Consider the following 16764-nt stretch of genomic DNA (forward strand, 5'->3'; position numbering starts at 1 on the left):
ATAAGATAAGACTATCTTATCAACCATTGTACATGCCCTAACTGCACGTCCGATTTGATCCGCTAATCACGGAAGGCCTGCACACGAGAAATCGTGGGCTCATGCACACGATAGATTACTTGCATGCAACAGAAAAACTGCTAAGGGCATGTACAATGGTGCTATCTTAGGAGTGCCACATAGGATAAATGATAAGGTGGAGGAGAGAGATCTCGTAAGAAAAGGCTTGCCTTCTCTTACTTAAGATAAGACAAGTGATGATCTCTTAGCACAATTTGTCTCACCATGTTTTAAGGAATTGCTAGTTATTGAAGACAAGACTAAGATATAACCCATTGTAGACATATTTTTTGTCATCTCTAAATTACATGCAAGACTTAAGATAAGACTATCTTATCAACCATTGTACATGCCCTAATAAACAGACATGTGCACGTTCATGGCAAAGAACCGCGGCGCCCACGCACTTCCCACGACACGTTGCCCACCTCGACACCGGCGCTCGCGCATGTCACCTTCCTCGCCACAGCACCCGCGCACGTCCTACACCTCGCCGCTGCACCCGTGCAAGTCGCCGCCGATGATCGTTGGCCGGTCCGCTCGGTCCGGCCCGGGCTTCTTCATCGCCGGTCCGGTCCCTGAAATCAGGACCGTGATGCTGCTCGGTCCGGTCCGTCCCGGACCGCCGGCGGCCGGTCCAAACGTCGGCTCGGACCGGGACCGGACCGGCCCGGACCGTGTCCACCCTGACCGGTGACCGTGGAGGCGGTGGGGACGTGGCTGTCCACCTGATCTTCGTCGTCACTCTTCAAGAGTGCCCAAAAACGTCCACCCAGTCGTGCATGTATCGCCGGTTCCGTCAGATCAATCATCGCTGGTGTCTTCGTTCGCAAATCCAGCTGCACACGCTCGCCAACAACGACGTCAAAAGCATCAAGTTTGAAATTCAAACCTACCTCAATCGTGTCGCTTTCCGGTAGATAGTCGCCGGCGAGGATATCGTTCTCCAGATCGAGAAGAACCAGCCACCGCGAGTGCGGTGTGAATCGAAGCCGTCCGTCGATCCAAACGCCCGGATCCGTCTCATCGGAGAAGATCGCCTGCCATTGTGCCCATCTTCCCTCTCCTAGACCGATCGCGCCGTGCGGCTGATCGCTCCGCGCGCCGTCCGATCTCGTCGATCCTCCCTTTCTTCCCAATGGCCCCGCGCCGCTAGGATGCCGGGAGATCGCGGATGCGCCAGATGCAACTCCCCTGTGCTTCCATCCGGCAAAGATCGAGGCAACGGCGGTGGTATTCCGGCCGCCTCGGGTGGCCCTGTCAACAAGGTGACGACGCTAGAACTAGATCTACGTACATAGCTAGCTCACAAGTGTGAGGCACAAATCAGCAGGTTGAGGGGAAAATTTTCATCTTCAGAGGAACTCTGATGCAAGTTATTCAGATATCTACAGCATTAGTGAGCTACAGCGAACATGAGAGTAGACTGCTGACCCCTGCCTGTTGCACCCACCCACCCAAAGGAGCAGCAGCGAACCAAATCCAGCGACCCTCGCCTCAATGCCAAGCATCACAGGCCCCAACAATTCTCCATCGAGAGCGACTGCTGCACAGTTCAGTTTTATAAGCAATTACAAGTCAGTATTCCCCTAGCTAGCAGAGCAGAGCAACCATCAGGGAGGCATAAACCCGGGAAATGTTTTAAGGAGATGAACTAATTCACATTACAATTAGGAGCATATCTGAAGAAGAAGATACAGGTCAAAGTCCAACCAAGCACATAACAATCACCTGGTACACTATTTGAAGCCAACAAACAAAATACATGCCCTACACACGGAATAATCTTGCTATTCGCTGGCGTTGCCTGGCTTCTCGAGCGGCCTCCCTCTGCTCACGGGATAGTCTTGGTATCTCCTTCCATGTATTCGGTTTAAACGCCATTACTGCACATTGATATCACAAATGAGGTCAGGGAACAAGCATGTACAAAGTAATGTAACATGCAAATTTCTACCTCGTGACATTAAAACAATGGAGAAAAAACTTTAAACAAATATGTTGACTGCGATGGGATGGATGACTACTTTGGTTGGTCATATGTGGCATAGATAGAGAAATGTGCATCATACCTTCATAACGGGCATCTAGCCATTTGTAGTCAAGGCTGTCCAGTCGTTGCTGCAGGCATCTAGGGAGGATCTTTATAGCTGGACAGCCAAATATTGTAAGATTTTTGAGAGACCCATATGTTTGTGGCTCATTTGGCAGGGATGCCAGGGTAGTGCAGTCAAAAAGAGAAAGGGTTTCCAACGATGGGGGGTGCTCTGCTGACATTGACTCCAGCGACGTCAACCGACTATTGCCCATAATATCTAGCGTCTCGAGGGATGTGGGCAGGCGGAGGATCCCCCCCAACATGCTATCACAGGACCATATATTCAGATATTCAAGATGAGGAGGAAGTGAATGCTCTCTGCTACTGCTGATGGCTCTGGAGAATTTATGGAAACAGTGACTTGTGGTTTCTGGAGCCCATCCAACTGACATGATAGGGCTTGAATACTACTACAACAACAAATATGTATGGTCTCTAAGGAGGGAGGAAGATTTAGAACCGCTGGTAAATTTCGACATCTAAATAACCATAGATATTCTAGGCATGGACAAAACTGATTCATGGGTGAGGATGACAACTCTGATACAGCAGTGGGCACGATTGCCTCACTCCAAGAAGATCCGTGGACTAACTCTGACATTCTTCATATATATAGGCTTGACGAAAAAATATCAATTGCTATTGCTAGTCGCTATTTCAAAGAAAGTAGTAGTGAGAAACCATATGACATTTCATATGAAGAATGCTCAATGTTGGGGAGAGTACCAATGCTTTCATAGTGTCGAGAGAGAACTCGACAGGATAGAGAGAATCAAAAACTCGGAATTCTTTCTTGCGGTTGTGCATCACCATGGTGATCTAGTGTGTATTGCCGACGTTCAACGGGATAAACGGCTAAAATGTGGAACACACTTGTAATCAGATGCAATTATGCTTGCTAAAATGAGTGTTAATGAACTAGTAATAACATATCGTACCTTATCACGGACGGGATACTCGTCCAGAACCCTACGTACTGCTCCAGCTCTGCTCAACGCACTATCCATGTTGTATTTCGACGGTTTAGGATTGTCTCATGCCTTAGCACGATCAACAAAGTATTTGGACCTCCAGGCTGGACAGAGGTGCCGATCATGACCAATGCGTAGAGCCAAATGTGTCTGGTAAGCATCGATAATCTGCGTAAAATAATAGAACATTTTATGTTCATAGGTGACACCTAGATTATGCACTTAAATAGCAGAACATGGTAATAGATCTTACGTCATCCGCCGGCCATGTATGCTCAAGTACCGGTCGTATACTCTCCACAATCACAGAGGTGCCACGTTCATTGTAGTAAACTCTTTTTGTCATATTCTTCTCAGACCAAGCAGCTGCCTCCACAAATGTAACAGCAGCATCGATGAGTTCCGGTGTCAATTCGTCCTTAACAGAGCCTTCCACGTCATGGTCACTAAACAGAGCTGCACGATAAATTACAAACGTCAAGAACGGTGAGTACATAAAATGGTAGTAAATTAAGCACTAAGTTAGCTAGTAACGGTACCTCTAGTTGCGGTAGTGTTGCCGGATGGCTTAGTACCACGTGCGTTCGCTTGCTTGGCTTGTCAAATGCAAAGGGGGATTCGAATTTCTTGGGAACAGTTCGTCGGCGCTTCCCGGATATAACATCGTCTTCTTTTGCGGTTGCTGCAGCCTTTTTCCCCTTGCTCTTACCCACCATCCTGTCGATAGAACTTGCAGAAACGCCATAATAAAAAATTGCAAACAAAAACTATGAGAAAGTAAAAGAAAAAAAGCACAAATCTGAAAAAAAATTGCGCAGAAAACATCACCAAGAAATGGGTTTCTCAAAAATCGATCTCTGGCTACGTAAATATGTACTGAGTCCTTTCCAAGATAAGTGTTTCAACTTTGTACTCCATTCGTTTCTACATTTGTAATACATAAGCGCAACTCTATATATTTTTAGAGTACATTCCAAACCCAACCGCCCCGTGGCTACTGAAATTTGAACATATTATCAGTAGGTTGGGAAGAAAAAAATGATCTTGAGAGGAAATATGGTGGAAGTTAATCGGATATCTAGAGAGCACTACTGGGCATAAGCGGCCATGACACTGAACTGCCGACCCCTGCCTGTTGTTGTAGACACCCACCCAAATGACCAGCAGCCAACCAAATCTAAATGATGTGACTCAGCAGCTATGCTTGACTCGACTCGACGCCGGGTTCTCACCCTACGCCGCAGGCCCTAACAATTCTCGATCTAGAGCAACTGCAGGTTCAGTACAGTTTTAGAAGCAATTATTCCCCTAGCTAGCAGACTCACATTCTTCAGCAGGCTCCAATCTAGAGAATGCTGGAAAGCTTCTCAACAAGTCCAAACCTAGTTCATATTGCAAAATGGATGAATATACCCCGCCAACAACTCCACAGTAACCCAGCATTATAGCCCTACTATCTGCACTGAAACAGATAAAAAATTACAGTTGAAAAAGTTTCTTGAACAAGTTAAAGGCCGATTTCTTCTCAACCAAATAACAATACCAATACTAGATACATTAAAGATAGCTCACATATCTGAGTATAGATGAAGGACAATTCTGTTCGGTGCGGTTGAATCTGAAACTGAAATTCCTCCATAGACAAACATACAGTTTTTAGAACGAGAGCACTGTAAATGTCTGCCTTCGCCCGTTTCTCATAGGGCCATCGCGTTCAACATGAAAGCCACACCTGCTGCTGCTACTTAACCATCTTACACCGTGCAAACCAAACGACCACCTGAAACAGTCTGCCTGAACAGTCGAGCTTCCAAATCTGCCGCCAAGTTCCTGAGATCCATCCATGGGTATCATTCACATTGTTCGTCAAGGCCTCTGACAATAAATAGCCTCTCGAGTCAGATGCATAATAACATGAGATCAGCAAAGTACTAAATGTGTTGGGAGTTTTGATTCGTTACTCACCGTACGTACTTGAGGACAGGTCCATCATAGGGTCGCCATGTGGACCCTGTACCTGCAGGGAAGCATGGTTTTGCAAGAAGTATATATGGAGCGCTTACAGACTGAAACAAAACACGATTCCTTGCTAAACGAGCTCATGAAAGATATCTCTATTGAAATCAAATCCATAATAGAACAGCAAAAAATTCCCAGACGACCACATACATTTATTTAAGGAGGATAAACCCCGGCCTCTGCATCTGGAGGATGCATGCAGCCATATCATTAATTATTCTCAAAGAACATACAAAGTAATACGTCAGTCAGCCTGAAACCACCATCTAGACAACACATGTTGCTACTCCTATCCCCTTGATAAAGATGTGCCGAATATCCGGGCCTAATACCAAACAGACATCGCACCAAATCCTAACATCACCACATACATAGCTACTAATTGTTCTAAATCTTCAGTTTCTTCATCACCTCACCAGCCAAACCTCTCTCTACCTGTCACGCCAAAAACAAGCTTTCCTTCCGTGGCCTCCATCTCCTAAACATAACAATGGTACAAGCAGAGCACATGTTAGTGATCAGTAAGCACTTTTTATTACTCTGTTATCTACTTTTGCAACTTGCTCCCCAACAAGGAGTCTGAGACCAGCGGCTCCCATCTCAGCTGTCAATATTACTCCAGGAAGTCAATTTTACGGTCTAACAAGCATCTGCACGGGACAATGTCTCAACTAAGTAACAAAACTAAAATTAGACATAAATGCTCACAAACTTGAGTATCCTAGCTTCTCCAAAACCCTGGAAATGTTGAAGCTGATAATAAATTCACGTTACAAGTATCTAAACAAGATAGAGGTCAAAGTTCAACCAAGCTGATTGATTACAATCTGAAGATGAAAACCTAGTACATTATTCGAAGCAATCAAAATCTGCTTCAAACCACCGAATCTGAAACTGAAATTCCTCCACAGGCAGACATACAATTTTCAGCACCAGGAGCACTGCCAATGTCTGTCGTCACCCGTTTCTCATAGGACCATCACATTTTCAACATGCGCACCTCCTCCAACATGAAAGCCTCACCTGCTGCTGTTGCTGCTGCTTAACCATCTTAAGCTGTGCAAACCGGACGACCAACTGAAACAGACGACATGCCTTGTATCAACATCCACTCCTCTACTAGAGATAGTGTACTTTTGCTGGACAGTCAGGCTTCCAAATCTGTCGACATTGCTATATGGGTGTTTGGTGCCGGCTGAAACTTTTTATTAGTGGCAGGGATGCACTGCTTTGGGTGTAAATTTTGAATACGACATTGGATTGAGGTGATTCAAATATCAAAATCATGCGCCTTGACGAGATGAAGATTTTTCATGGAGAACACTTCTCCTTCTCTGGTGGTCTTGGGTGTGTAACCGGCCGATCAGTACCCCGAGCAGCGACTTTCAACACGCTGAGCACTCTTTTGAGCCACATTTATGTTTATGCCACTTTTGAGTGTCAACACCGAGTAAATGCAAAAATGGAAGGATCTGAGTATATTTTTTTGTGGCACCTAAAACTTATCTCTTCTAAGACGGTGAAAATGAGACCAATCGAGTTTACCATGAAAATAAATAAGAAAACAAATACTTATTACACATAATTACAATTGTAAACTGGAGTGGGTTGAAAACTCAAATTTCATCTGGGCAACAAATACAAAGCGATGACCAAGAAACTAACCAGAGTGCACCAGAAGAGTCGCCAAACAGGGGTGAACCACAAGTCCACGACAGATTACAGCAGTCCATATAATTTGGGTCAAATTTACAGTTGCACGGATATCCAATTCAAAACAACAAGAAAAATGATAACGCCCACACGCGTTGGTCTCCGTCTGTTATGTTTTGCATGAATCTTAAAGGAATCTATTGGAATTTCAGTGCCAGTAGGCCTAGCGTGTTGTGTGGGCGTTAGAGCGCTCGCCCACACGACCCACAGCGCGCGGTTGCCAGCTGCGCCGTGTGGGCGAACTAGTTCCCATGCACACAGTCACCATCCAGTCCACGCGTGTGTGGGTGAACTACTCTTCGCCCACACGACGCTCGTACAGTGATAGATGATAACTACAATTGCACGTATGTGGCAACTAGGTAAACACACATGGCAACTATGATTCGTTTGTAGATGGCAACCGCAGTTGTGCGTACGTGGCAATCATGTAAACACACATGGCACCTATGATTAGCCATACATGGCAACTATGGTTGGACCACATGTGGCAATTATGTAAACACACATGGAAACTATTGTTTGACCACATGTGGCAAGTAGTTAATCACACACGGCAACTATGATTTGATTACACGCGGCAACTACCATAAATTAGACATGGCAACTATAGTTAACCAAAACAGAGAGAGTTGACATGCTTTTACAACTATATTTGCCATCCCGAATAACTAAAGTTGCCATCCCCCGAGGTAACTAAAGAGTCATCCCGCGGGTAACTAACGTAGCTGGGCCAGGACGTGTGGGCACATTTGCTTCGTGCCACACGATCGGGGTCTTTGCGGAGTACTTGCGGAGCCCAAGAATTAATAGGGAGTACTCGCGGAGAAAGTGGCATTGGAAGCAGCAAAGGTCCTTGTGGAGTACTCGCGCATGCCGCGCATCGAAGCTAATAGAGAAAAAGCAAGGAATGCCAAGCGTGACCTCACAGTAATGGTTTGCGAGGGCCCAAGAATCAATCGTATCGGGGATATAATGAGAAACAGTTGGACAACCTGAACGAGGCTTCCACCGCAAGCTGTTAGACTGATATTCAAATGGTTGCTCCTCTCCAAACATAAATGTCTCCGCAAGGAAGGACGCAAACTAATAGATATTTTGATAACCACGCAGGCGGGTCATAAATGTGTTGTTCATGGTCCAGCACGCGATTATGGCAGCTAAATAGGTTTTTTTTTTGTTTTCCTCCAATATTTCAAGCAGATTGATAGAAACGGAATAGAGCATAAAATAAATTCGAAACCTCTCATATAACACTCACTTTTGCATCCTAGCTAAGGCAGTTCAGGTGATTGAGTACATATATATAGGCCTGACTTATATATACTGCAGTCTTTGTTAAGATCGTTTTCCATTCAGGTAAGCACGTAATAGGCGTGAACTGTTAAGCATGCATTCAGGAGCCGTTATCATTTGTTTATCATGTGAGTAGACAACAAAATTTGTGTGAAATAGTAGGGCTACTTGCATACAAGTGACCATATAGTTTAATGGAAAAATTAGCATGAATTGCTTTGTAGTTGGGCAACGAAAACTGCATGACGAAGAGTAGACCCAATTCAATATATTAATGACCCATTCAGTTCTTACAATAGACACACAAATGCTAAATAGGTGTATCGACATAAGATATTGTAATTGTACATAATCTAGATCATGTTTAGTTTTTTCTTCTTTTGCTGGGAGAGAATCATGTTTAGTTTCTGATCTCCTGCCAAAAAAGCAGAGAAATGTCGTGTTTGGTTGAAGGGAAGTCAAATTAAAATAACCAGTCATCAACCCACGAACCTGGATAGGGCTAGTTCTTTTTAGAAACACATAAAACTCAATAACACGTAAATTGGATGGGAAACACCACATTAGGGCTGATTGAAATCTTGCCAAAACCGCAGTATCACTACTAGGGAAAGGCTAGGCAAACGCTTACTAGTAGCGCGGGTTTATACCCCTCACTACTACTACTTACTAGTAGCATGGATTTTTACCCTAGCGCAGGTTTTTACCTCTCCCGGGACATGCCATAGTAGTAGCGAGGGGTATAAACACGCACTACTACTAAGTTGATAGTAGTAGCGAGGGCTATAAACCCACGCTGCTACTAACTACATGGTTTTTGAAGAGCTCTGAAATCCCCATCTCCTCCCCCAAATCCTTCCTCTCCCCCTCTCTCTCCATAGGCTCTCACATGGACCTCCTATGCATGCGCGCCTCCTCCTCCATGGCGCCAAAAGAGGCTGGCCACCTCGCGCCGCCGGCTTCTCGGAGCTCGTAGGTGTTCCCCGCATCTCCATGCCACCACGCCGGAGCACCTCACCAACGGCGACCAACCCTGCTGGTACCTCCATCTCCTTCCTGTCTCCCTCGTTTTTCTTTTTCTCTCTCCCTCTGGTTTGACTCACCATCCCATGTCCTTGCCCGTGTAGGTCATCACCATGGACGACCAGGAGCTTGCTGCCTTGGTTGCAAAGAGGAGCCCCATGCCGCTGCCTTGCTCGGCCATGGATCCGGGCCCTCTACAGCAGTCGGCGCTGGATCTGTTCTGCCACTGCCCTTCTGCAGCTCCGGCGACCCCTGTCGTCGCTGGATCAAACCATTGCTGCCATTAATTGACAGCACGCACGACATCGAGATTCTTTTTGTTTTTGAAATTAATAGTAGTAGTGTGGGTGGTACCCACGCTACTACTAACAGACGTAGTAGTAGCACGGGCACATCCGCGCTACTACTATAAGTTAGCTATAGCGCCGTAGTAGTAGCGCGAGCGCCCGCGCTACTACTAGCTATTTGACCCTCGCTACTACTAGGCTTTTCCCTAGTAGTGTATAGTCGGCCCTTTGGGACACGGAACAGGAGATGAAGTACACAAAGGGGAGGCAGGGTAGCCCTCGCTATTCAGGAGATTTCACTGGCCTAACTGAGCCATGTGATGAGGGCTCAAAAGTACACGATGCCCCGTGAGCTGCCTCCTAGCCCCACGTCCCCGGCTAGATCCCAGCCACATCGCCCTGACCATCTCCTCATCGGAGGATCCGTGCCTCCGCTGGTTTGGGCACATTGACAGGGGCATTGATGTAGCTATGAGCCGGTGGCGCGGTCCGGATGGCACCCCATGGACATCCTTTGTTTTGTACCTGTTGATGCGGTTTGTTGTGCCTTCACCTATGCCGAGTAAAATGGAGCTGTCGTTTTCAGTGGGTCACTAATTTTCCTACCAAGCTCAGATTTATTCAAGGGTTTCATGGCAACGACTGCGGCTCCAGTGCGCTGGTCCTTAGCAGCACGTGCATGAAGACATCCCAGCTTTCATCGACAATGTCAAGTCTGCTCCGGTAGGTGAGTGGCGATAGCAGCGTGTCGGTGGCTCATTTTGGCGGTAGTTTTGGTCATTCAGTGGTTTTGGAATCTCGATATAATTTTTATTGTGTTGGAGATACTTTATAGTTCCAATGTACTTTTATAATTGGTTAGATCATTTTCGCAAAAAGAAACTATTATTCATTATTGTTATAGATATAATAAAATCATTTTTCCGATGTCTGATATGGCATATTTGGATATACAGTAGAGTATGTCATTAGTTGCGTGTTAGTAAAAAAATTGGTTGACATCCACTATTTGGCTGATTAGGAGCTAATTTCATTTCCCTGTTGAGATCTGATCTCATTCTTGCGTTACCCTCGTACTTTTTAGTAAGTATTATGGATTGTTCATATGAACTACTATAAGTATAAATGCAAGTAAACTTCTCTCTCAATCGATTTAAGCTATTACATATGTAATGGCCACCAATGCCCCACATTACCTATGTAATTCTCGGTTCTAGTAAGGATTAAGGTTGGATAACAGATGACCACATTAACCAGGACGATGACATATGCCATGAATCCTCCCTCCGACGAACGACAGATACATGGAAGCTTTAGGGTAATAAGATTGCACTATATGCCTCGACAAATAGAGATGTCAGTGCCCGATTGCTCCATCATGCAGTACGGGAGCCTGCGGTGGGTGATGCCGGGGTACCTCCTCCTCGCCCGCGTCGTGGAAGAGCACGACAGCAACATCTTGGGCCTTCGCGTCCAGGATGCAGCGAGCTTGCAGGCCGTCTGCCAGTGCAGTCAACAAGAAGATGAGAGAATGCTTCAGCACATCAGCTTCCGCTCCATAGCTTCGTGTCCACTTCAGCACAGAAGCGCGCAGCAACAACAAATTTGGCCTTCCTATGCACTTCGCCTGATGAACCGCCGGAAGGAGAGGAGCCAAAACGCCCGCTCCATAGCTTGGTGAAGCTCCTCGGTACTCTGGGTTGCCGTGTTGAAATCTAACACCTGGTAAGGGGTGGTGGACTCTGAGAATGAGAGGAGCAGGAGAAGAAGCAAAACCATGATCCTAGTAGCCATGGCTGCTTTGCAAATGTGTGGTAGTTCCTCCAATATCTCAATGTACAAATCTCATAGGCATAACAAAGTTAATCCAATATCTCAATGTACATCGAACGTCCAAATATCACAAAACCTGCAGCAAATCAGCGGCCGCGCACGAGCAACTAGCTCACCTCCCCTCGCGCCGCCTCCCCCTGGGCGACGCCAGGGGTCCCTCAACCCTAGCACCGGGGGCAAGTTTCTGCTGACGAGAGAAGACCCAGGGGCAAGTGGTTATTTTCTTGTCTTTTATAGTGACACCTCTAATTAACATTGAAGGGACAGGATCGGCTCTCAAGGATAAGAATAATCAGCTGGCAGATGATTATCTCTTGTGCATATGGACAGATGATATATGTACTGATATGATAATTCATGTTATTCGAAAATGAAAGATATGTATGAGTATGAGATACAATTTTGACGAGGTTAATAGGTTCTGTTATTGTGAGGCGGGACAATATGGAGTTCTTCTTACCACCTTAACGAGATCCGCTTATAACCAACTAAAATCAGATGAAACCCAACTTTTTAACCATACAATGAGGCAGCAAAAATAAAGATAGAGAGCTTAACGAGATCTGCTTAACTTACTAAAATCAGATGAAACCTAACTTTTTAACCATACAATGGAGGCAGCAAAAATAAAGATAGAGAGCTTAAAGAGATCCGCTTATAACTAACTAAAACCAGATGAAACCTAACTTTTTAACCATACAACGGAGGCCACAAAAATAAGGATAGAGAGCACAGCAAGATCCCCCTAACTAACTAAACCAGATGAAACCTAACTTTTAACCATACAATGCCGGCGGAAAAATAAAGACAGAGAGCTAAACAAATAGTGATGCATACGTTAGAAGATAAATTCATGTGCCCTCTTATTGATCATCACTGCCTATGGCCATATAATTTGCCATTAGATCATCATTATATTATATATTTATGTCGGTACATCCAATGCAGTTTTTCAAAAGTGAAGATACATTGTGTTGCAAAAAGAAAAAAGAAAAAAAGCAAAGATACATTGGCTGTGAACTGAGCAAATAGTAAGAAGTTTCTTTCCAGATATATACAAGAAGTTGCAGGAATGCAAACTTAACAATTACCTCCATTGTTGGGTGAGAGCACACATACAGTGCACTTACAGAATGCAATCCATCTCAAGTACCTGCCGCACAAGGAGGACCACAATATTGGTTTTTAGAAGTGACGATGCATTGGCAAGTCGGAAAATAGTATGAATTTTCTTTCCAAATACAAGAAGTCGCAAGAATGCAAATTAAACAATTACCTCAACTCAAGGGTGACAGCAGACCACAATATTGGTTTTCGTGAATTCATTGAAACTTGAATGCATCACATGCTTTCTGCTAACGAGACAAGACCCGGGGGCAAGTGGTTATTTTCTTGTCTTAATGACACCTCTAATTAGCATTGAGTACAGGATCGGATCTCAAAGATAAGAATAATTGTCTGGCAGATAATTATCTCTTGTGCATATGGATTATGGACAAATGATATATACTTTTGCACTGATATGATAATTTATGTTATTCGATGATCAAAGATATGTGTATGAGTATGAGATACAATTTCGACGAGCTTAATAGGTTCTCTTATTATTGTGAGGCAATGAAGATCAGAATAAACGACTGTATGGAGTTCTTATTATTAGTTTAACGAGATCAGCTTAACAAACTAAAATCGGATGAAACCTAACTTCTTAACCATACAATGGAGGCATGATCGATCTCAGATATGAACAAAATAAGCTGGCAGGTGACCATCTCTTGCTCATATGAGCAAATGATACACTGATATGGTAAAACACAACTTGACAATCTCCTGTTATTCCGCGATGAAATACATGTATGAGTATGTGATACAAATTGGCGAGCATTTTTATTTTTGAGGGATACAATTTGGTGAGCTTAATATGTTGCGTTATTGTGAGACAGTGAAAAGTAGAAGCAGAATAAAGGGCAGGGTGGAATTCTCTTTATCAGGTTAACAAGATCAGATTAACTAACTAAAATCAGATGAAGCCTAACTTTGCAGCCATACAACAGAAGCAGCAAAAGTAAAGACAGAGAGCTAGAACAACAGTGGCATTGGAAGATAAATTCCAGTGCCCTTTTATTGATCGCTGCCTATGGCCATATAAATGAAATGAGATCTCGGACTCGGCCAGCTGCAACATGCCTCTAGAAAGCACATTTCCTCTGACGAACATATGAAATACGACAGTACAAAACAGAATAAACACTGAGATTATACAGATGACTGGATGCTATAACTAACTTGGATATCGCGGCACCGAAGACGGACTTTCTTCAGATGCTGAGCATGGAAGGGAGGCTGCTGACGCCTCCGCCGCCGCGGACGTACGTGGAGCAGCCGCGGGCGGCGGGGTGCGGGAGAGGCTGCGCCGGCGAGTGGTCCGGCCGGCGAGGAGGACGGGGAGGGGGAGATGAAGACGATGCAGATCGGCCGAGTGTGGGCTGGGCTTGTGACGTTGAGGCCTCCGAAAACTATAGCCCAGTTCTAATTTGGTGGCCTAACACACAACTCTTATATTGGGCCTAATAACTCGCTCGAGGCTGTGGGCCTCTGTTCCAGCCCCACCTATCATTTCCCTTCACCCAAAAAAAATTCCTTCACATACAGATGGAACTGATGATTTATCTCAAAGAAATCAGAAGATGGAACTAATGATGACGTGTCTAGAGTTAGGACCGGATATATGCTAGTTGGAGTAGCTTGTAAGCAACTACCATCATTTACATGTAAAGGGAATTCGATGAGTCAAGTCATGCTCTGTAGGCGTCAGTTCATCTTATCATCTTAGAGGAAAATACAAAGTTAGTTTTATAAAAAGCAACCGAGTCTAGAAGAACCCTCCACACGCAAGACTTCAATAATCGAGCATATCTTAACAGCCCACACACGATTGCAAACTTAGTCCTACACAAGCTTTGCCTTTCTTGTTTATGGCTGACAACCTATACAAGGTTCCAAACTCGGTTGCAAAAGTGATACTATCCTGATAAGTGCGTGACATGTAAAGTTAATAAGGTGAGTCATATGTACCAAACATCGAGGTTTCTGTACTTTGTGTATGATCATATGCACAACTAAAAAGCAACTTTGATGATGAATCCAAAAGTACGCTTTTGTAGCTAGTGCAACCCAACACAATGTACCAAAAAAATTCATTTCAGATGCATCCAAACAGAATTATTAAAGCCGGTGCAAAGAAGGAAAAGAGGTGGTGTCCCGGCAACTATAAATAGGCATGAAGTATAAAGATCATCACAAGTACAAGCATCAAAGCCAAGCAACACTAGTTAACACCAATCCACAATGAAGACCTTCCTCGTCTTTGCCATCCTCGCTCTTGCGGCGGCAAGTGCCGTTGCGCAAATTTCACAGCAACAACAAGCACCACCATTTTCGCAGCAACAACAACCACCATTTTCACAGCAACAACAACCACCATTTTCGCAGCAACAGCAATCACCATTTTCGCAACAACAACAACAACCACCATTTGCGCAGCAACAACAACCACCGTTTTCACAACAACCACCAATTTCACAGCAGCAACAACCACCATTTTCACAGCAACAACAACCACAATTTTCACAGCAACAGCAACCACCATATTCGCAGCAACAACAGCCACCATATTCGCAGCAACAACAACCACCATTTTCGCAGCAACAACAACCACCATTTTCGCAGCAACAACAACAACCACCATTTACACAGCAACAACAACCACCGTTTTCACAACAGCCACCAATTTCACAGCAGCAGCAACCACCATTTTCGCAGCAACAACAACCACCATTTTCACAGCAACAACAAATACCAGTTATTCATCCATCTGTTCTGCAGCAGCTAAACCCATGCAAGGTATTCCTCCAGCAGCAGTGCATCCCTGTGGCAATGCAGCGATGTCTTGCTAGGTCACAAATGTTGCAGCAGAGCATTTGCCATGTGATGCAGCAACAATGTTGCCAGCAATTGCGGCAAATCCCCGAGCAATCCCGCCATGAGTCAATCCGTGCTATCGTCTACTCTATCATCCTGCAGCAGCAGCAGCAGCAACAACAACAACAACAACAACAACAGGGTCAGAGTATCATCCAATATCAGCAACAACAACCCCAACAGTTGGGCCAATGTGTCTCCCAACCCCAACAGGAGTTGCAGCAGCAACTCGGGCAACAACCTCAACAACAACAATTGGCACATGGTACCTTTTTGCAGCCACACCAGATAGCTCAGCTTGAGGTGATGACTTCCATTGCACTCCGTAACCTGCCAACGATGTGCAGTGTCAACGTGCCGTTGTACGAAACCACCACTAGTGTGCCATTAGGCGTTGGCATCGGAGTTGGTGTCTACTGATAAGAAAAGATCTCTAGTAATATATAGTTGGATCACCGTTGTTTAGTCGATGGATATGTCGATGTAGCGGTGACAAATAATGTGTCACACAACGTCATGTGTGACCCGCTCAAACTAGTTGTTTAAATTCTGAAATAAAATAAAATAAATTTGTATCAAGACAATGTTCATATCGGCATTGTGTGGATGTCGATCTGATTTCCATGCTTGCAAGTTCATAAGTTTGTCTTGCCTGGTCACAAGCGCAACCTAGTGCATTAATTAATTCTCCATGTATTACAATAATCACTATTTAAAGATAATAGTGTAATTGTAAAATTTGGGTTGAACTCTTTATTGGTTGGAGATTTGAGATCTTGTATTTTATTGGTTTGTATCTAGTTCCAACTAGCTACTACCATTATCTACAGTGACAATCACAACCAATTTTATTGATAATTATGTTTTCTTTCTTGCAAATACATTCATTGATTCTTTGCATGTCAACTTATTTGTCGAGAAAAAGACCAGCTTTTTCTTGAACTTCACAAACACCACTAGCTAGTTAATTTGAAATAAGCTTCCAATTTATTTCCTTGTATTTATGTCCTTTACATCAAACAAGTACAATTATTGTGCTAGCTAGAGAAAAGGAGTTGCTGGCAGCACGGTCATGTCAAGAACTAAATCATACTAAATTGAACTTGTTCTTTACAACTAGCTAGGAGCAGAAAACTTACTATGAATTGCACTTGATTATATTTGATTTTATTTAAGGGCTATAGGAAAAAAATCATCAAAAAATGCCCTAAAAAATCTTATCGTAAAATAGGTTCAGTAGGAGATACAGTCGGAAGAAAAAAAAAGGTTCACCAGCAGATAGATGTTGCACATTATCATTTAGAAATTAGACCAAGAGAAACATGGTTTTGGCGGATCATAATTCTATAAGAATATAATAGGTTGTCCAGTCATTTAGAAATTAGATGAAGACAATGTGGAATTAAACATATTAATGGCTAGGAGCCCAGGATCATATTTGCAATGTGGGAACTTGGTATGCGCGCTCCAACATGCCCGCTGA

General features: G+C 44.2%; 1 protein-coding gene and 1 pseudogene across 1 annotated transcript; one reads left to right on the forward strand and one right to left on the reverse strand.

The window, feature by feature from the left end:
* Window positions 1-1830: 1830 nt before the first annotated feature.
* LOC125514538 lies at window positions 1831-11261 on the reverse strand (annotated as a pseudogene).
* A 3326-nt stretch (window positions 11262-14587) lies between these two features.
* LOC125541748 (glutenin, low molecular weight subunit-like) lies at window positions 14588-15860 on the forward strand. The gene has a single exon (XM_048705089.1). The coding sequence runs from the start codon at window positions 14649-14651 to the stop codon at window positions 15699-15701; it is 1053 nt and encodes a 350-aa protein (XP_048561046.1). The 5' UTR covers window positions 14588-14648; the 3' UTR covers window positions 15702-15860.
* Window positions 15861-16764: the final 904 nt, after the last annotated feature.

Source organism: Triticum urartu, chromosome 1 (assembly GCF_003073215.2).
Source record: "Triticum urartu cultivar G1812 chromosome 1, Tu2.1, whole genome shotgun sequence".
NCBI classification, from domain to species: domain Eukaryota; kingdom Viridiplantae; phylum Streptophyta; class Magnoliopsida; order Poales; family Poaceae; genus Triticum; species Triticum urartu.